Raw genomic sequence first — 26,876 nt, 5'->3', positions numbered from 1 at the left:
TGGCATGCCCTTTATTTATAACCTAACCTAAATTTTTTACAGTAAATTGTTTTGCATTTGTCTGTTTTTATTTGAATTAAATTTGTGTATATGTGTCTATATATATATATATATATATATATATATATATATATATATATATATATATATATATATATATATATATATATATATATATATATACACATACATTCACACACACACACATATATATATATATATATATATATATATATATATATACATATATATATATACACATATATATATATACACACACACACACACACACACACACACACACACACTTTCTATATGTTTTTTTAAATAATTTTGATGTAAAATAGATCCTACACCTATTGTTTCAAATGTGCTGTTGTACATGCTGGCAAGTCGAGGGTTGAAGTTACTAAATAAGGAATTACATTTGAGTTTCAGACTATCATAGCTCTCATAATCAGGGACAAATCTCAACAGAACAAATCCAGAAGTAATCAGGGATGCTTTTAAAACATCAGTTCTATTAATCTAAGACATTAGCAAAATAAGAGAATGTGAATCTACATTTTCTGACATAAAAAAAGTGTAGAACTCTACTGTCATTATTTACCAAGTATAGTTCACCAACTTTCTCCAAAATCACCAGTTTTAGATGGGAATAAGGGAGGCAGAGCTAAAATTTTAGTCAAACTCAGGGCTCTCTCTAAAAATAAGGGACAGATGAGACTTCTGGACCTCATATTCTTCAGAAAATGCGTGTTAAAACGTTTTATTAAGCAACTTTATTTTAAATATTGCTCTTATAAAATATGTTCTTACTTTTCAGCCTTTGCTTCACTCACACACACACTCTTTTTTTGTCATCTGTTTTACACTTGCTAAATAGCAAAAGTGCTGATTAGAGAGCATAAAATAATGGCGACCATTTGCTTTATAGTCCAAGCTCCATAGCAGCTTAATATGCTGCCATGAAGCGGTGGACTCTTTTCAGCAGGCATTACCTGTACATTAATACCCTGCTGGAGAACATTCATTCTCCAGAGTGCAGATGTACAGGTTTCACATGCTCTAAACATCTTAAACCTACTTTTTCAGACACTACTGCATTAAGTACCTGTATCCCCCCCCCCACTCAAAAAACACAATGAAAAGAAGCCGTGAAAATGACCACGTAGTGTTAATAACTTTTAAAACTGAAGCAACTTAGTGCTTTTGTCTTTAAAGCTAAAGACGTCTTCAGAGTGAAGAGAGAAATGAAGACGGATGCTTTTAAATACAATTAAATGTCAAAACACCAATCAAAAAGGCACATAATTAAACCCAGTTAAGCATGAAAGGTATACCAATGCAAATACATACAAATATATAAAGTGTATGCACAACCATTAGCACTGCACTACTGTCTATTAAGGCAATATAATATTTAGATTAAATAATTTACATATAAAATATTCAAAATAAATGTGTAAAAAAATGAAATTAAATTAAACCAGCTCTAATTTTTAAAATGCTGGAAACTGATATAGCATCATTAATCCAGGTAACTGTAAGGCATTAAGTCTTATCTGCCAACTTAACTCTTTACATTCTAACAGCATCAATGTCACCCCACAGAGGTGTTACCAGCACCCTATCTATTGCAAAAAAAGTAAACTTTGTAAAATTGGAACAAACAATAGAGGGCCTGAATAAGGCATTTATGATTTCATCTTATTAATCTCATAAACATGTTCCTTAATCCTATCTTTCAAGCGTCTATTGGTTTTCCCAATACAGAACGCTTTGCAGGAGTTGCACTATAAAATAGCCCAAATGTGATGCATTACAATTAACTTTACTTGGACATGGGGTCATCCTATGACATTTATGGACTACCACATATGGCCTCTTGTGGAATTATTTACATATTTTACAAGAACCGTATTTTGATATATGGCAATGGCCTCTTGTGGAATTATTTACATATTTTACAAGATCCGCATTTTGATATATGGCAATGACTCCATAAAACTTTTCCTTGGCCTGCCTCAAAAATGTTTTTACCATTTCTCCCTTTAGAAAAGGTAATAACAGGGAGTCCCCACCCAAGCACTTCCTAATGTCCTCATTGAACATTATATACCAACATCTTCGAACAATATTAACATATTCAAATACAGTAGTACTGAATGGAATGATGAAAGAAACAGTACCTTGGGATCTAGTGAGTACCCTCAAAACTGGATACTCTGCTGCCAGAGGAACTGTTAAGGATAGGTGCAAAACAATCCAACCAATGTTCTGCCACCTCACCTGCTACATCTCAACAGATTGATGGGATACTCCCGATCCAGGAATAATACAATCAAGTAATGAAATTAAAAACTGAAGTCATCAGAAATTAGGCGAGATAGCCTTAATATCTGGCCCTTGATGACAGGTTTCTTCTGGAAAATGGAGTGTCAGCTTTCAAAATGTAAGTACGAGTTGGAAACGATTTCTTTTCTATATATAGTGGATGTGAAACAACCCTTTACCTCATCTTTACCAAGGGAAATGTCCAGATAATTAATGAAATTCTTGTTAATGGAACAGGTGAATTTCAAAAAGATGGTTGAATTTTGCCATGAGGCAAAACAATTCTCCCATTGTTTTAGACCACCTTTCCATAAAAATCAGCACATCATCCAGGTATCTAAAATACCCATGTATTAATGAAAAAAATCAGGGATAAAAACATTAGCCTTCTTCCACATGGCAAGTAAGACAAAAGTGCCAAGTTGTTTCAGTTTTAAAAGTTATTAAAGCTACACGTGTTTGTTTATTTTGTGGCTGGTCTTTTTTTTTTTATGTGTTTGACAAGTTTTTTGTTACCTTATTTTTTCCCCTTGATCTTATTACACTGCCTGCAAGTCATATTTTCAAAAAGAAAAACACAGGCAGTATAACACATTGCTAAATATAGCTGTACATTTTCAGTTAAAAAACAATATAGGTGCATTTTCTATGAAACATGTTTTGTGTGTGTGTAAGCAAGACAAAGTTTCTACACTACCTTCTTGTGTTACTGTTGTAAATGCCAAAAACTGTGTGCATATGCTGATGGCTGTTTCACTATCCAGCTTAAATAAAAGGAAGCTCTGGCACCCAGTATCCAAAAGGAATAAATAAGTTATTCTGGGCTATGCAGACAAAACATCCTCATTCCCCAGGGAGCATCTCACTTCATTTCCATTATGGTTATGGCCATTAATATTCCTATCACAGCACAACAGCAGCACTTTAAATTTAGGACCATTCAGTTGTCCTGCACTACTAATTAGCACTTGTCCAGTCACTTACCCTGGCTACATCCTGAATGAAAGTTTTGACACTGTCAGCCATTTCCAATCCAAAATCAACATCATCAACTGCAGGGATGCCACAATGAAAGGCAGTAACTATTTTTCATCATGGAAGCAAATCAAGCTTCTACATTACCTGTATGGGGAAATAAGAGAAATTCAAGCATTAGCACAGCAAATACCAGTTTAAACTAAATGCATAGTTTTTATTTTAATTATAGGCGACACTTAAAAGCAGGTTTCATCTTTAAAGATACAATTTATAAATTTCTAAAATTTCTGCAGACTGTTCATTTTTTCTTCTTATAAGATTTTCCAAAGAAAGAAACTAAGTCATTTGTATAACTGTCACTGCCTAGAAATTCAAGGAAACATGACTGATCCAGCAGCAAAGAAAGGTGCAAAAAATCTTTTATGTCTTCCATCTGATACCTGTTAACCTGCATTCACTTTAAGCCTCTGCCTCACCATGATCGAGGGTGCCTATACCAGTTTCTTTGTACATGCTCCATGATTTACATCATTACCATCTGAGCTCACTTTCCATTCTTCAAGAACCAGAATTTCAGCTACTATTTCATTAAGGATTAGGATGGAAGGTTCTTCAGTGGTGGACTGAAGGCCATCACCTTTGCAAAAGAACCACTGTTGCACTCCCATTCCCAATTATTTTATAATTCTGTCAATGTTTTAACTCCCAGACATTAACTCAAGTTGCAAATGCAGTGCTGGGTTCCAGATGCTCTCAACAATACAGAACAGTAGCAATTTCATATTTTCACCATGACTCAAATGGCAATCATGTCTTGTTTCTGAACTTGGGTCATTAGAAGAAGTGTGTGCTAAAAGTCTAGCTTAGCAAATATGGTGTTTTGTTTAATAAAAGTGGGATAATATACTGTTTGAAAACACCGTTACATTACTTGTTTAGGAGCCACAGGGAGATTCATAGCTGACTGATTCTGATGAAAGCATCACTACAGGACAGTCAGCAATGCAAGCCCAAAAGCATATGAGTATATGGCAAGTACAGAGCCTTGAGGGACTCCTTAAGTAAGGCAATGGTGGCTGATGTCCTGTTAACATTCACTGAGAAATGTCAGCTGGATAGGTAATTCTGAAACCAGAGAATAGTGTCCGGGCTAATCCCAATGTCAGTGAGCTGGTTAAATAAGACTAGGTGGTCAACCAGGTCAAAGACTCTGGTAAAGTCTACAAACATGGCTCCAGTTAGAGGGCATTTGTCCATAGCTAAAAGCGTTTGATCAGTGAATGTTCAAAATGCAATGCAAGTGCTGCACATGGATCAGAAACCATGCTGCTTCAAAGAGGGAAGGCAGTATTGATTTACAGACCATGTTTTCTAATATTTTTGCCAGGATTAGGAAGACAGAAATTGAGCTGTAATCATAGACTAGCTTGAGTTGGATTTTTTGGGGACAGGTATGACTTTAGTTGTTTTCCATTACTGTAGACATGTAGCAGATGAGTAACATTGTACCCCAACAATAAAACACGAACCAGGGAGAGAAGGTGTCCGTCCTTGCAAGCATGTCAAGTTTTAGATTTTCAAGGAGATGCATAAAAAAAAAAAAAAAAAAAATTTAAGTAGAAGAGGGGAGTATAAGGGGGAGGTGAGGGAGACTTGAGTGAGGGAATGAAGTATGTGAGCTAATGGAGGGGAGGCTGGAGAAGTCGGTATTAAAGTCTGAGGGTGAGAGAGAAGAGGAGGAACAGTGAGCACTCAAGTGGCTGACCTCTGCCCAGAATTGTTTAGGGGAGTGAAAAAGGTTTGACCGATGTGTTCTCACATGATGGCTCTTATGACATCTCAGTGCTTGTTTGGACTGTTTTTGAAGAGGCATAGTGTTGTCTGGTAGAAGGAGCTGGGTCAGACTTCCATGAGTGTCATGCTTAGTCTCCGAGAGATAGGAGAGTTTTGAGTTTGTAAGTGAGCCAGATGGTTTTCTTGGGCTTGTAGATTACAGAGAAGTTGGATGAAGAACTGGACAGCACTGTTTGGGTCTGAGGAGAGTACAGGGTCCAAGTTGAGAGAGGATAAATATATTTTAATTTGGTAAATTTTACTTACAGTTTATATTGAAATATAATGAGTTTTGGAGGGAAGTTTTTGCAATCAAAGTGGATGTTGAAACTTATATGACACTGATCACTCAGGTCGGGAGGGCGGATAGAGATAGGATATCTGGATCTGGAGTAGTCATCCAGTTTGTAAAGTTTGGTAAAGGGTGTACTGATAACAAACCTGCTGCCAATAGAAACGTTTTAGAATCTGCCCCTTCTCAAAATACTACAGAAGTAGTCAAAGTCCAAGAAGAGTAAGACCAGACTGTGCCAGTATTTATATGTGGTAGGAATAACAAAAGGCAATAAAAATGAGACACTCAACTGGAAATTATCTGATTAGATACCACTTGTCCCCTTTTCTTACCTTCATAAGAAAAACTGCTGTTCAACAATCTAGAAGGCTTCAGCTCTGTCAATACAGTACCCAAGTTGCCTATGAACCTGAAAAGTATAGAGAATCCTTTCATCCCCAATTTTAGGTACTGGAATGAAAGTGGAAGATGAGTAAGCCTGTCTCAAGGAAAACTCTGAAACAACTTTAGGCATCCATGAAGGATTAATAGTCAAAGAAACCATATCCTTACATATAAAAAGAGAGGGTTCACCATTTAACTCAGTTACATGTCTGGGAGATGACAGAGCCATTAACAAGACAGTTTCCCCAGGACTAGACCTTCAAAATTCACCTACGGAACAGATTCAAAAGGAAACAGCGTAAGCTTTTATAGCACAAAATTAAGATCTCACGTAGGAGCTACCTGTGTAAAAGGCAGACACGTGCAAAACCCCTTTCAAAAATAGCTCTACTGATGGCTATGTAAAAAGTAGGGCATCTAAGGGTAGATGAGCTGAAATAACTGATAAATGAAGTGTAGTGAGATAGTTGGAAAGGCCAGCTGATAAAAACTCACACCAATAATGAAGAACCAAAGGCATTAGGGCTCGAAAAAGGGACCCAATTCATAGTGCAGTAACAAATAGAAAATCTCATCCACTTACCCCAATATGACTTTCTAGCAGCAGGCTTTACAGCCTATACTTAATGCATGTCCTCAAAGAAAACGGTGCACAAAAGGCATTAAAATGTAATCATAGAGTCAGACTAGAAGAATTTTAAAAACTGGGAGTGCATCAAACAAACTCTGTCCTGTGTGAGCAGTGCATTCTGTGAGGAAGCATGCCATAACTGCCTTTGGTCAACAGTGACAGAAGAAGGGGGGATCATGGGTGCCTGGGCCAAAACAGGGTTACCAGTTTATTCTTTGGAGTGTCCTGCTGAATCTTATCTGTGGTAAATAGAGGAAAGGGTGGAAAGCAGAGAAAAACATTCTCGATCAGGGGAATAAAAATGCATCTGTCTTTTAGGCCTAAGTGCATGGAATCCTGGAAAAGAATGTCCACATCTCTCAGTTTTAGCTGGAGTATAAGAGATCCATTTGTGATATACCCCAATGAAGGACCAATTCCAAGAAGACCCATGGGCTCAACATCCATTGTAAGAATCTATTCAGGCTCTGCTCAGCTTGTTTACAAAAAAGTTCAGCTCTGACAGAATGTAGAAACGGGTTAAGAGTATGACATGGGTTGAGTGTCAAAAGATCCATTCACTGAAGCAGCTCCTAGTTTACAAACCCTAGTACTGACATCGGGTAAGACAGGGTTGTGTACGAACAGAGACTAGTGTCACGTAATAAACTACTGAATTCTTGCCATAGGTAGTCTGGCCAAAGGAAGAATGAAAAATAGTACAGGCGACGTACCCAAAAGTCTGAAAGGATCCCTGACAGCTGCATGAGGTAGAATGGAAAACTTTAGAAGTAGATCACGTAAGTGTTTACCTTGTGTAAGGAAGACACCCATAAACAAGTATATTACATAGAAAACATCCCAGAAATAGTATCCTAAAGGGCAGAGCATATGTCTATCAACACAGTAGAAATCTTAAAAAACAAAGGTTTAGGACAGGCCACTAGATACCTTTCTTTGACACCACAAACAGCTAGTTCTTTCCTGTCATGGCAGAGGAATGGCTTCTATTAATCTCAGACAGCATCAAATGTCAAAAATGAGATTACAAGGGTCTGATTAGATGAATGAAGCTAGGAATAGGCATGGAATCCCACTGTAAATTGTGACTCTAGTGAACGATGTTAGTACCCAAGAATCTGGGTTAACTGAGCACTAAAGAAGAAAGATGCTCAGACTATGGGACCAGTTTACAAAGTTGCCAGGAAGGGAGAGGATAAAATGAAAAGGGACAAAGATAGCCTGCTTTCTGATCTTCACTTTAGATTTAGGAGGAAGGTCCATTGTTCCTGGAATCACCCTGTTATTGCTATTTGCAAGCCTGCTTACTAGAAGATTAGTGGAAAGGTTAATTTGGTTTCCTGAAAGAGGACCCTGTAGTGAAATGGTTCTAAATGAGAGGGGAACCTGTGGTGAAACAAGTCTAAAAAGAGGGCAGAAACTTCTGTGCAACTCAATTAAATGTTCCCTTGTTACCTTATGAGGACAGCAGCAGAAGGACCAAATAAAATGTTGAAATCCACAGTACTGAAAATTTCAGCCTTAACTCAGTTAAGAAAGGCTGAGAATATAGCCAGCCCCATCTTTCCAATACAGCATCCAAGGAAGCTGATGTGGATACTGCATCAACAGCATCCTATGCACACTAAAAGGCATTATTATAACCTGAGAAACAGAAGACAAAAAAGAGAAGTCAGATGGCTCAGACTCTAGAGAAGGAAGGTTCACAATAAATATCTACATATTGTCAAGACAGACTAGGACAAATCTAGACCTAGGATCCCGGCAAGCACCTTGAAAATGTCAAGGCTAGAAGAGGCTGAATCAGTCTGTTTAAACCTATTCAAGTCTGCCACCAGTTTATCTGAGGGAAAAGGAACAGAAAAGGTATCCAAGTGACAGATGAACCTCATATAATCCATGAGGTCTTCTAGGGACAGGATGTCGTATGTCCAGAGAGTCACAACCTGCCAAACAAAATATCTCTCAGGATAGGCAATTCCAGAGGAACTCTATCTAGTAGAGGAAGTCTTTCAGCAATAATTCTTAATATCTCAGCTGGGATCCTTGAAATGTCCTTGCTCATCCAGAGAAACGAGTCACTCATTTCAGGAACAGTATCCAAAAAGCACAAATCCCTAAGATGGGAATCTAAAGAGCAAGTTCCCCTCAAAAACAGAAAACAAAAGAGAGAAGTTGGAGATGTTCCGAGATGTCGTAGACTTTGAAGAGAGAAGGTCTGCAATAAAATACCTGCATATTGTCAAAAACAGATCAGGAGAGAGGAACTAAACAGATGGAAAGAAAATGTAGCCATAAACAACCTACATGCAAAGGAGGAAGCCTCCATAGGGGAATTTTTTTCTTTTTGAAAAATGAAGTTTTGGAAGTTTATCCCCAATGTGGAACTTATATGCACAACCAAGAAAGCATAGTAATGGATGACCTCTGAAGTAGTGTGAAGACTCACTCTTTGGAGACAAGAAAGTTTTCAAGATTTGATGCCACAGCTGCTGTTTATTAACTATGTCCCTTATGCAGGCAGCAGTTAAGGTGGACTGGAGGTGCCTAAAGCTATGGAGGCAGGCTGGTGGGGGTGCCAACCCTTTGCAGAATGTCCCATATACCTTAAGCTATTTCAGCAGTGATCTAACGAAGAACATGTGCACTGATGGGTTTGGTTCCGAGCCCTCAGAACAGAGTCGGCCTAATACCAAGCTCGCTCCAGCCAAAAACTCTTGCTCTAAGTTTCTACCCACAATGCCCTTCTCCCAGTTACCTCAGATCTCGTTTGCCATGTAGCCGTAAAGCAGCGTTTCAGCAGAGCTCTCAGCTAAGTGAAAACTTTGATATCGCTTAGGATATTTTGTCACTTTTCCTTTCGATTGTGGTTTATATTGATAATTATATATTTTACAGCTATATAGACATTTCATTCCTGCTTCTACCAAAATTCTAAGTACCATTAGTGGTATGGCCTTCTCTCTCTACCCTTGTGGTACGCTAATAATGGACGATTTCAACTACCCCACCATTAACTGGGAAAACTACTCATGTACCTACTCTTTTGCTCAACGTTTTCTGGAATTCATAAATTCCAGTGCCTTGGATCCACTTATCCACACCCCCACCAGGGGCAGCAATATCACAGACCTGGTCATTACCACCATGGGCGACTGGTGTTCCACACCAGAGGTCAATTCCTCATTGGTCAGATCAGACCACAAGCTAATCACTCTAGACATCCACATCCCACCCCCACCCCCCATTAGGGAAACCACTGTAAAAAAAATTTCTCCAAAGCCAACTTCACGCTTCTTAAGACAGAAGTGGCAAACGTCACGACACCCATGCAGACGGACAACAGCAGTACAACTGCTGAATCCTACACAAATGCACATTATAAGCACTTACACGAGTGCATGGATCGTGCTATCCCTAACAGAACCAAGATGCTATCCTCCAAAAAAAGGAAGCCAATCTGGTGGTCCCCTGCCATGAACAAACGCTACAACAGAAGAAAGAAACTGTTGCAAAAAAAAGAGTAAAATCCCATGATTGGAGGAACTCCCTGGTCAGCCCCAGTAAGAAGCTGAGATCCCTCATAAAATCCTCCAAAGCTAGTAACAAAAACAAAATCGCCACTGATTCTAAAGACAACCACAAAGCATTCTACAGCTATGTCAAGAATCTCAATGGCAACACTCAGATCTGCCCCGAGTTACAGCACAATGACACTAAATATACAGAACCAACTAATATTGCCAACATCCTGGCAGATAGCATGCTAACTTTACCCCCCCTCTCACCCCCTAAAGGGCCAATCTCTACACCGGAAGAACGTAAAGTTCCTGTAATCATGGCTGCACAGGTAAAAACCACACTCGCCAAAGCCAAGAACACAGCATCCATGGGACCTGGCAACATCCCAGGCTGCGTTCTACATGAACTGCAGAATGAACTGACACCCCATCTAAGCACCATGTTCAATCATAGCCTCACCTCAGGCTTTGTGCCCACTGAATGGCGCACAGCGACAGTTATCCCACTCCACAAAGGGGGAGCCACCACGGACCCTGGGAACTACCGCCCCATTAGCCTAACGAGCCTGGTCTGCAAGGCCATGGAATGTATCACCATGGATCTAATAAACAAAGACATTGGTAATCTCCAAAGTCTGGACCCCACCCAGTTCGGGTTTGTAAAAGGCATATCATGTCTCCTAAACCTGATAGAATTCTTTGAAGCAGTCACCAAAGCTGTAGACGAGGGCAAGGTGGTTCACACAGCCTGAAATCTCACCAAGGCTTTTGACACCATTCCCCACTCTGGAATTACAAACTCACTAAACTAGGTATAAATCCCTATGTCACAAGATGGGTTGCCAACTAGCTCACTGACAGAACCCACACTGTGAAAGTAGCAGACTCCAAATCCGACTTCAGACCAGTGACAAGTGGAGTGCCACGGGGTTCAGTCCTGGGCGCTCTCCTGTTTGTTATCTACTTTTTTGAAGTACAGGCTAACACAGAAGGTCTTTGGCTAAAGAAGTTCGCAGATGACTACAAACTAGGAGCCATAATCGAAACTCCTAATGATGTGGACATCCTACAAAAGGGCCTCACGGAGACAGATGCCTGGTGTCAAAGCCATGGCCTCAAGCTCAATGCCAAAAATGCTTTGTCATCCCCTTTGGTAAAAACTCTGTACCCATGAGCTACCACATAGGTGGAAGTCTACTTAACACCGAAAGTGTGATAAAAGACATTGGGGACACAGGTGGACAGTAGTCTCTCCTTTGATAATCACATCACCACATAAGTCAGGAAATCCTTCTGCATGGCACACCATCACAAAAGGTTTCTCATCCAGGAAAAAAAAAAAAGAGGTAATTGTTCCCCTCTACTCGTCACTCATTAGACCCATTATAGAGTAAAACACCCCTTTTGGCATGTACCAAGACATCTACAACTGGAAAGGCCGCAGAAATAACTCACAAAGAGGATTAGCAGCCTCAAACGGATGCCCTACCCAGACCGTCTCAAAAAACTCCAGCTTTACTCTGTTGCATATCGCCTACTCAGAGGCGATCTCTGCCTAACATACAAATCTATATCAAACCAGAGCTGTTGGACATGCTCCACTTAAAGAAATCCCAATCCCTACAAGCTACATGCTCTAGGGACCTGAGCCTTGTCACCACAACAAATAGAACATGCTGGAGGGACAGATTCCTGTCTCAGAGACTAATCATACTCTGGAACAAACTACCTATCTATATCAAACAAAGCTCCTCATTAGCACTCAAGAAAAATCTTGATGATTGGATGGAAATAGGAAATTCACCCCGGGATCACCGGCTCGACATGGGCACAGGAAAATAATTTTCTTGGGTGGCAAAAGCCAGGGTACCTTTTTGGCTAGGCTTATATAGGCCCTAGGGCCAATAACCTAGTACCTACCTATGAACCATCGTTGGTATTTCTTTTCTCTTTCCCTTTTATCGGACTAGTTGTGTGTTTTTTGACATATTTAATAGATAAATAGCAGAGTTTTTTTCTCTATTATTCTACATTGACTGTTGTGTGTAAATTTCATAATGTCTGATAAAAAGGGCATATCAGGTTTTAAACACTGTGCTTCATGTAAGGGTAAACTTCCAAATAGTGACTGTCATGATGACTGTTTATTGCTTGGGGGGTGTCCCATCTTTTGGTGCAACCACCATGTGTGATTTGTCAAAGTTTCAGTCAGCGCACTTTGAATGAGAGCAAGAATAAGTTGATCCTGAAGAGCCTACTTAAGTCACCCTTTTCAGGGACCATTTCTGCAACGGAGGTCTCATCCCCTCCAACTAAAGATAAGAAAAGGTCCCATTCAGTTCCATCTTTACCATCTGGTGACCCAGGGCAAATCTGTAAAACCTAAAGTGCCTAAACTATCTTTGGAGCATAAGTCTGCCTCAATGGCACAGACCTCTTCTGCTCCCGCTACGACTGTTCCTATGTCAGCGCCAGCTTTGGCTCACATACTGTCTCCGGCACTGACTATTGACCTCACTACAACTACTACAACTTCTGCACCAAGTGCCGCTTTGGCACAGTGCACACCTTCGATGCCTATCTCTACAATTACGATTGAACCTTCCGCGACAGCTCAGAGTGCCCCTTCGACACAGAGCCCTTTTATGGCTCCGATAAGTACGGATTTGACTACACTGCTTCCGGTCTCCAGACTTGAGACATTGGTGCCGGTAGATTCCACACCATGGACCTGATGCTCTCCATCCAAAGACCCATTTCTAGAGCAGAGGTACAGTCCGTTCCTAGAACGACCCGACTCCCCATTGGGAGTATCCACTAGATCCACCAGGAGCCTTTCAGAACTTTGATGTGGCGAGTCTTGTGGACCAGCTGTTGACAGCCAGGGGGATACCCACTCCTTCCAGGACCCATTCTCCTGCAGGACTTGGGTTGACTTCTCCATGGGCTCCATCCTATTCTCCTCCTTCAACCATACTGGTTCCAAAGCCTTTTGCTCAGATGTTGTTTTCGGAACCCACCATCTCTGTGCCTGTAGTAGACCTCACTGGGGCTCCGGGACTGTCGCTTTGGTCCTTGGCTCTCGCTGAGCCAGTCCTTCCTCAACTCCGTGATTGGGCTGCAAGCCCCTTGGTTCGTGGCATGGTTCTGTTTCTTCAGCTCTGTCCTCAGTGCTGGGAGTCCTGTCTGCACCGATCCTGCTTGAGGCTCCATCCTTGGGAGCAGGTTTGATGGAGCAGGGTGTGACTCCGGTTCTGAGGTTGTACTTCTCAGTTCTGGGCTCCCATCCCTCTTCGGGTGGACCTGCCTTCTGTGCTATGGACAGGGCACTTGCTTCTGGAAGCATTCCGCTGACATCGGAACCCCAGACCTCTCCCCCTGAGCTACAGCTGTCACAAGCCACCTCCCTGGGACACCAGGCAAGAAAGCCGCAGGACCCTCCTTTGCAAGGTGCTCCCTCTTTCGAGTCCTTCTCAGAAGTCCCCACTGAGGAGCCCCCATGGAAAAGATCATACAAGAAGAAGCATGTAGACTCACTCGAGGCATCTCTAGCAGAGGACACCGATTTCGACAACAGTGAAGTGGTCCCCACGGTCACCCCCTGAGGATGTCTCCTTTGGAGACATCCTTGAAATATTGAAGCAAAGGGGTGACTGGAAGCCCACTAATCCTTCTTACGAGGAGTCCATGTTTTTGTAGGCTTTCCGTGCCTGACCATCTACCTCTTGGGTGACCCCGCCTGCAGACAAGCTAGTTCAGCTCGTGGTGCAGCGCACTTGGAAGAACTCTGATTATGTTAAGTCGATCCCTTGGAAACCAGATAAGATACTTTCTTCACCCGAGGAAAGCCCACACTGCTCCAGAGGTTTTACCAGTCGAAGCTATGGTGGTGGTGGTGGCCAAGAAAAAGATCTTGCTGAAGAGAGTCATACCGTTCATCCGCCCAACACAGAGTCCCGGCCTGTGGACAGATTAGGGAAGCAAGTCTTTGCTTCAGCGACCTTTACCATACGGTCCCTGAACTACTTGGCACATTTTAAGAGGCTCCAAACAGACTTGGTTTTCGAACACTCGCAGGACAGGTGTCTGACGAGGTAAGGAATAAAGTTGCCTTGCAGCTCGCAACCCTGGAATCAATCTCCAATTCATCCATGAGGTTGCTCTCACATGCAACCGAAGGGGCAGCTAGAGCTGCGGGTTCAGGCATAATTATGAGACGCCATGCCTGGATGTGCCTTTGTGACTTTGCGGACTCGTTCAAGTCTTCCTGAATGCGCCCATCGAAGCATCTTCCCTTTTTGGCCCCAAGGTGACACCGACTTTAAGACCCTGTCTGCTCTAGGTCTATTTCCAACCTTCAACGTTCATTTTCCAGGAACCAGAGGAGTGGCAAAATGTGGCACAAAAAATCTCAGGGTCCTTTCCATGCCATGCGTGGTGATGACACCCCCAGGGGCAGAGGGGGTAAGAATTCCTGGAAGACGCCCCTACCAAGGCAGAGGGGGTCCATGTAATAAGGGACACAGGGATTCTTTCTCTGGGCAGCCATATCAGCGCTCGTGAAGAGCGGCCCGATTGCTTTCCTCTGGAAACAGTCGGGGGTTGTTTCTCTCTGTACCAAGCTGCCTGGCATTCAATAACCACCGATCGCTGGGTGCAGAATATCATAACCAGAGGTTACACTATTCCCCTCATCACTTATCTAAAGCTTCCAGCAAAAATTCCCATCGTTCTACCCAAAGAGAAGCAGCAGCTACGGAAATAAACAAGCTGTATCAAAAAAAGGAGTGATCCAATTAGTCCCACCAGACCAATGCGGATCCGGATTTTACTCAAGATTCTTTTTGGTACCAAAAAAAACAGGGGACTGGAGATCCATTCTGGATCTCAACAATTTGAACAAGTCTGTTGCCCAAACCAATTTCCGGATGGTCACGGTTTAGTCCATTCCCCTTTTTCTAAGGGAAGGCGATTGGATGTGCTCGATAGATCTTTGGGATGCGTACTACCATATCAAAAATCAACAAATGCTCCATGAATCTTCTTTGCTTCCGGCTAAGAGCCAATCATTACCGGTTTCATGCCCTGCCGTTCGGACTCTTTAAAGCCCCCAGAGTGTTCACAAAGTGCATGGCAGTGGTTATAGCTCACATGAGACTGCAAGGATTCCAGGTGTTTCTGTATTTGGGTGACTGGGTCCTTACCGCCCCCCACCAAGCATCTTCTGGTAACAGCCCTGCAATACACTCTTTCACTGGCAAAACTTTTGGGGATAACTGTAAACTGGGAGAAATCCAATCTTGCTCCGGTCCAGAAGATAGAATTAATTGGAGCAGTCTTCGACACCCGCTCTTGTCTGGTGTTGCTCCCAGCTCACAGACTTCAGAGATTGAGGCTTCAGCTCCAGGTGATACTCTGTCAAAACAAAGTCTCATGCAGGGAGGTTCTCCAGGTTTTAGGATCCATGGCAGCTTCCATACCAATAGTGCCTCTTGTGAAACTGCACATGCGAATACTTCAATGGCTTCTTCTCTCTCAATGGTTTCTGAATTACCACCCTCTATGCTTCCAAATTCAGATCACCAATTCTTGCAAGCAAAACCTTTTTTGGTGGATGAGGCCAGACACAGAACTTTAGAGCCATCCATTCCAGCCCCCTCAGCCATTGTGACCACAGATGTTTCCCTGATAGGGTGGGAAGGGCATTTCCAGGGAAAGACTGTCCAAGGCGCATGGCCCACGTTGGAGGCCAACCTGCATATCAACGTTCTAGAACCGAGAGTGATGCTGTTAGCATTGCAAACATTCCAACCTCTTCTTCCTTCTGGAATGATTGCAATTCAGTCAGACCATATGTCAGTGGGCTGGTATATCAACAAGCAAGGAGGAACCAAGTCCTATCCCCTGTGTCGAGAGGCCATGAGAATTTGGCAGTGGGCAATAGCTTCCAACCACTTTCTAATAGCAACGCATATCCCGGGGATTTCCAACGCGATTACAGACAAGTTGAGCAGATTTATTCTTTTGTCTCACGAGTGGTCTTTCAATCCCGAAGTAGCGGCAGAAATTTTCAGCCATTGGGGCCAGCCTTGCTGCGACCTATTTGCCTCCCTGTCAAACAACAAATGCAGCAGCTATTTTCCCTTATCCCCCCCCCAAAGAGGGGAGTCCCTGAGGGACGCTCTGATTTACGATTGGCCCACGGGACTGCTATATGCCTACCCTTCCCATTCCTCTGATACCCTAATTCATAAAGAAAGTCATTTGGCTGAAATGCAAAGTGATCCTCATAGCTCCCTTTTGGCCTTGACAAGTTTGGTTCCCCTTCCGTCAGCATCATCTGTTATGTCGACCGTGGATTCTGGACCCTCTTCCAGACCTAATTTCTCACCCCCAAGGGTTGAGTCATCCGAACCTCTCCAGTCTCAAGCTGACAGCTTGGTTTCTCCACTTCCGTTAATCGCCTGGCAGGATGACCTCACCTATTTGTGACATTATTCTGGCCTCTCATAAACCATCCACCAGAAGACTATATCCGGACAAATGGAAAAGACTCTCCATTTGGTCAAAGAAAAAGATGCTAGATCTGTATTCGGCTCTAGTCACAGCGGTTTTAAAATGCCTACTTTTTCAAAGATGGAGCCGCAGCTTCTACCATACGAGTACATCTAGCGGCTATTCAAACTATCATAATGGATTGGATGATACTCCCCTCGTCTCACTTCGTTTATGTAACATTTCCCAAAGGAGTTTCTCACATTAGGACTCCCTCACGTTAGTTCTCCAGTCTTCAACTCAACCTCCACTTCAGCCCGCAGCGAAGTGTGACCTCAAGTTCTTGTCATGGAAACCACTCTTCTTGGTAGCCATCATGTTAGCCAGATGAATTTCTGAGCTTCAGGCATTATACACCACAAGGCCCTATCTAATCTTCCACAAGGACAGAGTATCACTCTGGACAAATCCATCTTTCCTCCCCAAAGTTGTTTCTGATTTTTCCATCAATCAGACTACTGACTTACAAGTATTTTTCCCGAATTTTTCTAATAAAAGGGAATACTGTCTACATTTCTTGGATGTGCACAGACAATTGAGATTTTATTTAGACAGGACCAAAGCAATTCATAAAACTGGCCAACTTTTCATTTCCTTCTCTGGGCCTAGAACACATCATCAAAATGGCTAAGGGACTGCATATGCTTCACTTATTCATTTGCAAAAGAACCTATCACACAGAATATTAAAGCCCATTCTACTAGATCTATGGCAACATCTGTAGCCTTCCATTCCGGGGCTTCTATGGGTGATATCTGTGCAGCAGCCACTTGGGCTAAACCCCACACCTTTATCAATCATTACAAATTGGATGTGGTCTCCAGAGGGAGAGCTGCCTTCAGCTCAATGGTACTCAGGAATGTTCTTCCATAAGAGCCAGCCAAGGATCACATTGTAGCTTGGGATTCTGTCCCATCAGTGATGAATGGAAAGAAGATTAACAACATCACATAAAGAAGTTATGTCTTACCATAACGTTCCATCTGTGTTGTTGATCTTCTTTCATTCATCACTTCTCACCCTCCTTCCCCCGCCAAAGGCTCCTGGGGGATACTTTGGGTTCAAGTGGTGTCTTAGGGCAACTGCACAGAAATGGCCTCTGCTTTACTTTTATAACATGGGCAAACCCATTCTGAGGTAACAGGGAGAAGGGCATTGTGGGTAGCAGCTTAGCTTGTGAGTTTTTGGCTGGCGGGAGCTTGGTATTACGTCAACTCGGTTCCGTCGGCTCGGAGCCGAACCCATAGTGAGGAATGAAAGATCATCAACAACACAGATGAAATGTTATGGTAAGACATAACTTCTTTTTACTAAGGTGGATAAGCCAGGAAGCACGCTTAAGTTTGTCTACTGAAACCTCGTTCCTCTCTGATTAAAGCTTTCAGCACATCATCACGCTTCCCTTAATTTGAAGGGGTCATAATAGAGAACTCTTCCATGGGTCCATGTGTAATGGTATTAGGACACTGACTACAACACAGTACCACATAGTGCTCTTCTGTTGGTTCCTCTGAAACAGTCCTGATCAGAATAGCAGCTCAAAGTTATTTATCAAATGTATTTAGGTTTCAGTCACAAAAGAACTTTAAATGGCATATGCGTCATCTCTCTAAGAATAAGAGCCATCACACTAACCTCCTATTCTTAGGTGTTATAAGTTACATCTCTGACAGCATATTCCATTAACAAATTTTAAGTATTACACATTTAAATTTGGGACGTCACCAAAATGGAGCAGGAGTGTATGTGCTGCTTCTCATTCTGTAATGGCTGGTCTGAACTCGTCAAATGCTTTATGCACGCATAGAAATTATTATTCACAATTATGAAGTGTTTTGTGTGCCAAGAAGAGCAAGTGTTCGGGCCAACTTGAAACCAATAGACTGAGCATGTGCAACTGACTTTGAAAATGCTGCACATTTCCTAAGACACACAAAACAATGCCTGAAACTCTGTCTTTGCCATAATAAAACACATTTACTAACTTTTTCAAATTTACAACTCAGCGAAAGGGTAAGTGAACATCAAAGACTGTGCTTGAAAACCTAGATTAACATGAATAGGCTTGCCAAGTCCAATATCACTGAGACCTCAGTTCATCATTAACCACAAAATAAAAGGTAAACTTGGTTTCAGTCAGTCTTTTGGGACTTGGAGACAATCTAAAAGAAGCATTTCTAAATGAAAAAATAAAAAAAAATGCCAACCATGGTTATTTATAAAATATGGTAAAAACAAAAGTACTAGCTCAATCACAAATATACATATGCACAAACTGAGTCACCAAGGTCCTCACAAAAATGTAATCTTTTCTGATGTCCCCCTAAAAATATAGTCTCTTCTGATTAGAGGATTGGCAAATCTGTGTTTATTTGGAGGGAGAATTGACTTGTCCTTAAATGAATGCTTCTATAATCTAGAACTACAGGTATCAGTTATACCACCAGGAAGTTAATCCAGCTCAGGGGTCACAGCTATCCCTCTACCAGTTTAGCAGAGCTGACTGAAGTAACACTGAAAAACGAGCTTTTTCCTTTAGGCACATCAAAATGAGACCACAAGCAGGGATAAATAACATTAAAAATTTGTTATACGACCTGAAACATACTTCCAACTACATAAAAAAATGGGTTTAATCCAAAGGAGATTGCTATAACAAGAAAATGCCTATAGGAAATCAGCTAGCTATCCAAGATACGTTTCGACTGTCAGAAGGTTGAGCAATAAGATGCAATATAATAATTAAAAGTTAAGGGGAAGATTACTCTTATGGCAAACTCAGTCTGGTAGTACATGACTTTTTCAACCATCTCACTTCCTGCAAAAGCATTTCTTCATGTGTAGCAGAAAGAAGACACAGAGTTTTGCAGCCCCCCACCCACCCACCCCCAAGGACATTCATCAAAAATGATTTATGTTAACCTTAGAGCAGGTGATGCCTTCAATCTCCTTTTGGCTGCTAAAAATAAAGTAAAAGACCACTATGTGGCAAGTCTTTAACCTACAAATTACTACAAATTACCCTAAAGAGATGGCAGGAAGATTCACAATGGCATCAGGTTTAAAATAACTCACTCAAAAACTGTATCCCTTTCCTAGAATGGATCAGAGTATGAAGCTTCAAACAACGACCAACCGCCTCAGACATACAAAAAATGATTTGATCAACTGTGAAGTATAAGCATATGCCTGCGAAAATATAATACACTTATTGTACTCAAAAGTTTTTCTTTTCTACAGAGAGCAGAATAACTTGCAGCTTTTACAAAGATTACTGTCACTTAAAAGAACTACTGAAGTATGAGAAGAAGCTGCTTGCTGTTTAGGAAGGGCACTTCAGATTCAGATGTTATAACTATCTCTCACTGTAAATGTTGTTTATTCATTAAGTATCAGCTTGCTATATAGTTCTATTGCTTCCTACTATAGTCACACAGGTTTCCACCAAGAGTCAGTTAAAAGTAACTGATTAACTTTTACATGGATTACTCTACTGAGATAGGAACAGATGTCAAACCATGGCCTTGAAATAATTTGTAGCTACTGATCTCAGTCCGATGGTCCTTAATGGGAGTTTTAAACTATTGATAGGAACGGATGTCAAACCATGGCCTTGAAATAATTTGTAGCTACTGATCTCAGTCAGATGGTCCTTAATGGGAGTTTTGAACTATTGGTAACTTGTGCATCTTTTTCTGATATTTTGGGGAACTACAGTGGATATAAAAAGTTCACACACCCCTGTTAAAATGCCATTTTTTTGCGATATACAAGACCACAATAAATCATTTCAAAACTTTTCCCACCTTTAATGTGACCTGTAGCCTGTACAATTCAATTGAAAAACAAACAAATCTGTTAGAGGAAAAATATAAAAAACGTACAATAAGCTGGTTGCTAAGTGTGCACACCCTTAAACTAATACTTCGTTGAAGCACCTTTTAATTTAATTACAGCATTCAGTCTTCTTGGGTAGGAGTCTACCAGCATGGCACATCTTGACTTGCCAATATTTGCCCACTCTTCCTTGCAAAAGCGCTCCAAATTCGTCAGATTGCGAGGGCGTCTCTTGTGCAAAGCCCTCTTCGGTCACTCCATAGATTTTCTATTGGATTTAGGTTTGGGCCATTCCAAAGCTTTAATTTTCTTCCTCTGAAGTCATTCTTTTGTTGATTCGGATATATGCTTGGGGTCATTGTTGTGTTGAAAGGTGAAATTCCTCTTCATCTTCAGCTTTCTAGTAGACGCCTGAAGGTTTTAGGCCAAAAGTGACTGGTATTTGGAACGGTTCATAATTCCCTCCACCTTGACTAAAGCCCCAGTTCCAGCTGAAGAAAAGCAACCCCAACAGACGATACTGCCACCACCATGCTTCACAGTGGGGGTGGTGTTCTTTTGGTGATGTGAAGTTTTGTTTTCGCGCCAGAACGTTCAACCTAGATCTCATCAGACCATAACACATTTTTCCAAATGCTTTTGGGAGACTTGATGTATTGTTTTGCAAATTTTAGCTGGGCCAGGATGTTTTTCTTTGTAAGAAAAGGCTTCCGTTTTGCAACCCTACAACACAGCCCAGACATATGGAGAATACGGGAGACTGTTGTCGCAAGTAGTGCACAACCAGTACTTGCAAGAAATTCCTGCAGTTCCTTCAGTGTTGCTGTAGGTCTCTTGGCAGCCTCCCTGACCAGTTTTTATCTTGTCTTTTCATCAATTTTGGAGGGATGTCCAGTTCTTTGTAAAGTCATGTTGTCCCATATTTTCTCCACTTTTTGATGACTGTCTTCACTGTGTTCCATGGTATATCCAATGCTGCGGAAATTTTTTTGTACCCTTCTCCTGATACCTTTCAACGATGAGATCCCTTTGAGGCTTTGTAAGCTCCCTGCGAACTATGGCTTTTCCTGTAGCAGGCAGCTGAGTAAATGTCAGGAAAACCCTACTAGGACAGCTCAGCTTTATTTGGGGTTAGTCAGAATCTCTTTAATTGATCGCAGGTGTGTACCCAAGAAGACTGAATGCTGTAATTAAATCAAAAGATGCTTCAACATAGTAGTTTAAGGGTGTGCACACTTATGCAACCAGCTGATTGTACATTTTTTTATTTTTTTATATTTTTCCTCCTAACAGATTTATTTTTCAATTGAATTGTACAGGTTATAGGTCACATTAAAGGTGGGAAAAGTTTTGAAATGATTTATTATTGTGGTCTCATTTTTTATATCACAAAAACCTTGCATTTTCACACAGGTGTGTAATCTTTTTATATCCACTGTACGTACATTCCAACTAAAAGCAACAATCTTAGGGGAAAAAAAACTCACTCAACAAAACACAGATGAAATCATTTGGATCCAGATGGAGTATTTTCAATGTGCTAAAGAACTGCACCATTTAACAGAAAGATGGTTATACCCATTACTAGAAGCTAATCTGCATTCTGAAGTACCATAAAGTGGTTTTCTTGATTGTGGATAAGTGGAAGAAGAGTTTGTTTTTTGCATTGTGCAAAATGGCAAACTTGAGAACATTTTCTGTAGTAACGGGCAACACGTTTTCTAATTAGGGGATGACGACACCTATAGCAATGACTTTTCTTGACTCAGATACAAAGAAGTGTACATTCACATGAACATCTAAAAGTTAGTTGTATGAATAACAGATGAAGATCTACACAAACCCCCAAGAACTTTTGTGATTAGGCAACTGGAATTGGTTTCCCAAAAGGTTTTTTCAATATATGTTTATGTGCAGTGCTGGTCTTTGACTAGTGCCAAATGTCATTACTGTAGTCTTTGGTTGGTTACTAATTGTGTTATTATTGGTAAATTAATTCCAGACAAGGTTGAAGTCCTTCTGAACAGCCTTTTCCAAGCATTAATTAGAACATCATGCACATATAGAGCAGGCTCTTGCAACTTGTCCTGGACATTGCTGTCACTTAAAAAAAAAAAAAAAAAATCAGCCAGCCTCTCTCTCAGGACACTTTTTTTTTAAATAACTTTACCAGTTACCAAGATTAAGCTACTAGGTTTGCAGTTCACTGGATTTTTACTGCCAAGTATCATTCAAAGTCTTCAAGCCCACAAAAACGTCTGCACTAGACAGAGATCTGCAAGACCTGAATCATACCATAAGACAGCGCACTGACCAAATTATTGAAGACACTGTTAAGACAACCCATCAATGACCTTTTGAAATGTCAGGACTTGCTAGAGTGAGTACTGAAATGTAGAGACTGACTAGCCGAAAGATTGGACTTACATATATCAGGTCCAAGATGACATTTCATGGAATATCCCCTTTTCTCCAAGGTATAGCGATCTCGGTTGGTATATACAAGTTCAGGGGAGGGGCTTACCCCCCTGCAAAAAGAAGTTTTAGAGAGAAGACCGATTTTTGAGATTCAGTCTTCTCTGGGTCTTCGGTCTTTTAAAAAGCAACACACACAAAAAAATTCTACTTGTTAGCACTCAGCATTTCGAGTGATGACATTTCAATAGGAAGCCTAACCCATCTGGTCCCCCAACTCTAGCCTTCCTTGAAGTCAGATCCATCCTCATTTCTTCTCCTCCCTAATCTATCCTAGTTTCCATCCATGGCTCTTCCCTATCACAGCACTATCCAATCCATTTCATTTGCACATTATGAGTTGAAGTATTCATTCAATATTTCCATTTTCTCTGTTTTCCATTATCTCCCTTCTGTCCATTTTGAAATACTCCTAAAAATCTATGGTACCTCTTCTTGATCTCTTTTGACAACTCCTCTCAGACTTACACACTTGCTGTCCTCACCTTCTTTGTCACTCTTCTGTTTACTTTATTATACTTGCCTACTCTTCCACCTTTCCCTCCTCTCTTCCTTCCACCACTCACGTCCACTCTCTTCCACATTAATCACTAAACACATACTGCCAAGAAATAGGACTGGATTCTTCATTTGGCTTCTCTCTCACACCACTGCCCATAGTCCTGCACATCTATATACCCTCACTGTGTCCCGTCAATATCCATCATACCCAAATTAACCCCCAATTAAAAGGTTCATAGACAAGTACTAAACAATCAATCTGCACACCACTACAAGGCTAGACAATAAACCATAGTCAAAAGTTCCCTAAAGCCTCAAGAGAGGCCAGTACATGACAGACAGGGAGATAATCTGAATCCACCCATCCAATTATTTACATTTATCTTGAAGGTGGCAAGGGTGCTCCTCTGCTTGCCATGTAGTGAAGTTTGTGCTATATGTTGGGAATATGCCAGGATATGAGTTAACCATGCCAATGCGCCTTATTTATCTGCTGAAGAAGACTTAGCTCCTTTAACCGGACATTTGAGGAAGCATTTGTTTATGTGAAGAAATATCCAAAGTAGACTTCTCACACCTTCCCATTTTATTCTCTTCAAAATTCACTCCAACATTTCTTCAAAACATTCTTGTTTTAGCCTCCTTTGCGCTTTCCTAATCAACCCAGTTTTTCCTTCCTATTCAGTCTTCCAAACCAATACTATACATCATATGCATGTAATCTTGTTATGCTTTGTGCAGTGGCATAACCAAGCTTTTATTCTTCAATTCCCCTTTGCTCATTATACTGTGTACAGATCTAAAAGTCTTAACCACCACCTTGTCAAACTTTGTTAATAAGTCATTAGTGATGTAACCAGAAATGCTGGGTCCTTATGCTGACTCACCGCCTCAAGCTTATGTATACTCACAGAAAAGTCACTCCCAAAGGGCAGAACCATGCAGCCGACAAGGAATTCCTACTATCACCTACCTATACTCCCCATGTCAATTATATACTCTCCACCCCTACCACTTCCAGCATCTTTATCTTTAGTCCCCTCCTCAAGCTGCTCCATTCCTCATCTTTGGAAAGTACTCAACTCCAACTGCAGTGGGCACACAAGTACCCACAAGCAACTCCAATATGAAAAGCACAACAAAACAGATTTTAGATTAGTACATTCTGTGACCCAGTCAGCATAAAGAAAAAAACATGACAAACAACTTGCTATGTTGGACTTCATACAGACACAACATATTTACACAGGATGGATACTACAGAGACTTAAACTTTAAAGAAAAAAAACCGAAAACTTCAGGCATGCATTTTGTTTTTTTTTTAACAGCACATTATGGTACCACTTGCCCCTAGTAGTCTTGCTATTGAATAAGTGAGACTGTTGTAAATACAATGGGGAACGTGCAAAAATTACAACAATCAGACAGCGAAGACCTAAAAAAAAAAAAAAAAAAAAACACTGGCAAACCTGCCCAATCATAACCTTATATTTAATCAAGTATATTTTTTCTTAACATACTTAAGAGTTTCATGACGTGTACTGATTATAAGAACTCTGTATCTACACAACTTGTCTACAGATTTAAGTATTTGAAAATAACTTATTCTGCTGTTATTAGCTGGAAATGATGCCTACACGTCCCAGCTAAGAATTGGACAACATTCGGAAACTGCAGAATATAGACATCTACACCTTTTAAGGGGGTGCAAAACAGCAATAATGCAAGGCGGATACTAACAAAACAGTAAACTTCTTCCTACATTCCTTATCATACGAGTGGGACCCTAGGGGCTGTCAGACCAGTAGCTCTTTCAAAGTACGCTGTAACAGCTACAGGCCTAATACACGTATAAAATAAAATTAATAAGCAGTCGAATTCACCCCCAACCCAGCAAATCATTACTAACTACTATTATAATCCCTGTCAGTCTTATACATTACTTAAAGACGTCCTCGGTAAACACTAGTCACCCGAAACTGACACATGCACCTTGTGTTAGGTATGAAAATGCAACACCCGCAGAACTGACTTACCTATAGAATCTGCAGCATAACTTATTTCTTACCACTGGACACAGACTTTTTCTACGCTAGACCACCTCCCTTCACCCAACAATTACTCAACAAGGATAGTATACAATGTTCCTACCAAAGCCGGAAAAGTCATGCAAACGGGAAGAGTAGCAAATAAAAGTTCCGATAGTACATGTGCATCGTAAAAATGTATCCCGTTATTTAGCTGTAAGCAGATCTGTGGAAAGGGTAGAATAGTTAAAAGTATGTTGCCAGTTTTCATAGTTTCATAAAGAAAAGATATAGTTTAATATTCAATAAACTGTTAATAAAATATTTTCATGTATAATGTTTATGGATGATTCTTTACCTTATAGATATAAAAGTGTATGTTGTGAAATAGCTAACGTGCTGGCTTCAAGTTGCACCTTAACGATGGGTTAAAAACATGGCTCTCAACTGTCCAGATTTTTGATTCCCATTAATGGTCTGTTCCTCATAAAGTTTGTGTTTTTTAGCAAATCGGAGATGATTGAGGTCACTAAATAATGACATACATTTGCTTCAGCCTTCATGACCTTCAGAAAATGCATGCTAACCCAAATTCTGTTATCCTAACACCTTTCTAAGTTTATAACAGGAATATTTAGAACTTTCCCCTATTTGGGGCACCCCCCCCCCCTTCGCCATTAATTTAGGCTTGTCCAGATTGGGAAATTCTGTAAAATATGCTCAGTTTGGTCCCGTCATTTTGTGACGGATTTCTCAAAAGTAACAAACAGCCTTTATATAAATCTCCGATTTCATTTGAAGGCAGCAACTTGTTTCAGTATTAGGCATTGAACTGACTACAGAACCCGTAACATACACCTTAAGCGACAGTTGTGTCTGTATTCTTTATGTGCAACAGATTCTTTCTATATCTATATTAAGGTAGTGCTTTTTTCAATATTTGGACTGTTCTAAGTTAGTACTTCAGAGTCATTGCAAAACTAAAGTTCAGTACAGTGAAAATACATAGATAACTCAGCCGCGTTTGACAGTTCTGATCTAACATAACAGTTTTGTGTTGGTTATAGCCGTATCACTCAACCCCTCAGTACAAGAAATCTGGACAGAGCCAGAAAAATAATTCATGCGGGGGCGGGACCCGAAATAGGGACAAATTTTAAATATAGCTCCTGTAACCTTAAATTGCTAGAATATCAGGTTTGCGTTAGTATGAATTTTCTGCCTGAAACTCAAATGTCTGTCATTATTTAGTGACTTCAGTCCTGAATAATTTGCTCCAAAAAACACAACTTGTATCAGGAAGAGCAGTCCAAAAATGTGAGACAAAAATCTGGACAGCTGAGAGACTTGGATAACTAACCTTAGAGCTAATGGATTTTACACTGTTAATGTTAACTCTTGTTCAGAGCATATCTCTCAACCTCCTCATCGCGCAAGAAATCTGGACAAAGCCTGACATAATGGGGAGACAAGCTCCCAAAAATAGGGTCACATTTTAAATA

The 26,876-nt window shown here is 40.8% G+C and overlaps 1 protein-coding gene across 1 annotated transcript in view; it reads right to left on the bottom strand.

Annotated features, from left to right (window-relative positions):
• The window catches only part of EI24 (EI24 autophagy associated transmembrane protein), a 462,003-nt gene extending 436,495 nt beyond the window's left edge, over positions 1-25,508 (bottom strand). Inside the window, exons 1-2 of the mRNA XM_044081026.1 lie at positions 25,384-25,508; positions 3,322-3,459 (exon numbers count right to left, since the gene is read on the bottom strand). Of these exons, the coding sequence (XP_043936961.1) occupies positions 3,322-3,363 (42 nt within the window). The 5' untranslated portion in view covers positions 3,364-3,459; positions 25,384-25,508. The remainder of the gene's footprint in view (positions 1-3,321; positions 3,460-25,383) is intronic.
• Between the last annotated feature and the right edge of the window lie 1,368 nt (positions 25,509-26,876).

Source organism: Protopterus annectens, chromosome 8.part0 (genome assembly GCF_019279795.1).
Source record: "Protopterus annectens isolate FY-2018-M chromosome 8.part0, PAN1.0, whole genome shotgun sequence".
In the NCBI taxonomy this organism is placed as follows: domain Eukaryota; kingdom Metazoa; phylum Chordata; order Ceratodontiformes; family Protopteridae; genus Protopterus; species Protopterus annectens.
The sequence above is the reverse complement of the archived record's forward strand: the minus strand, read 5'-3'. Positions and strand labels throughout refer to the sequence as shown.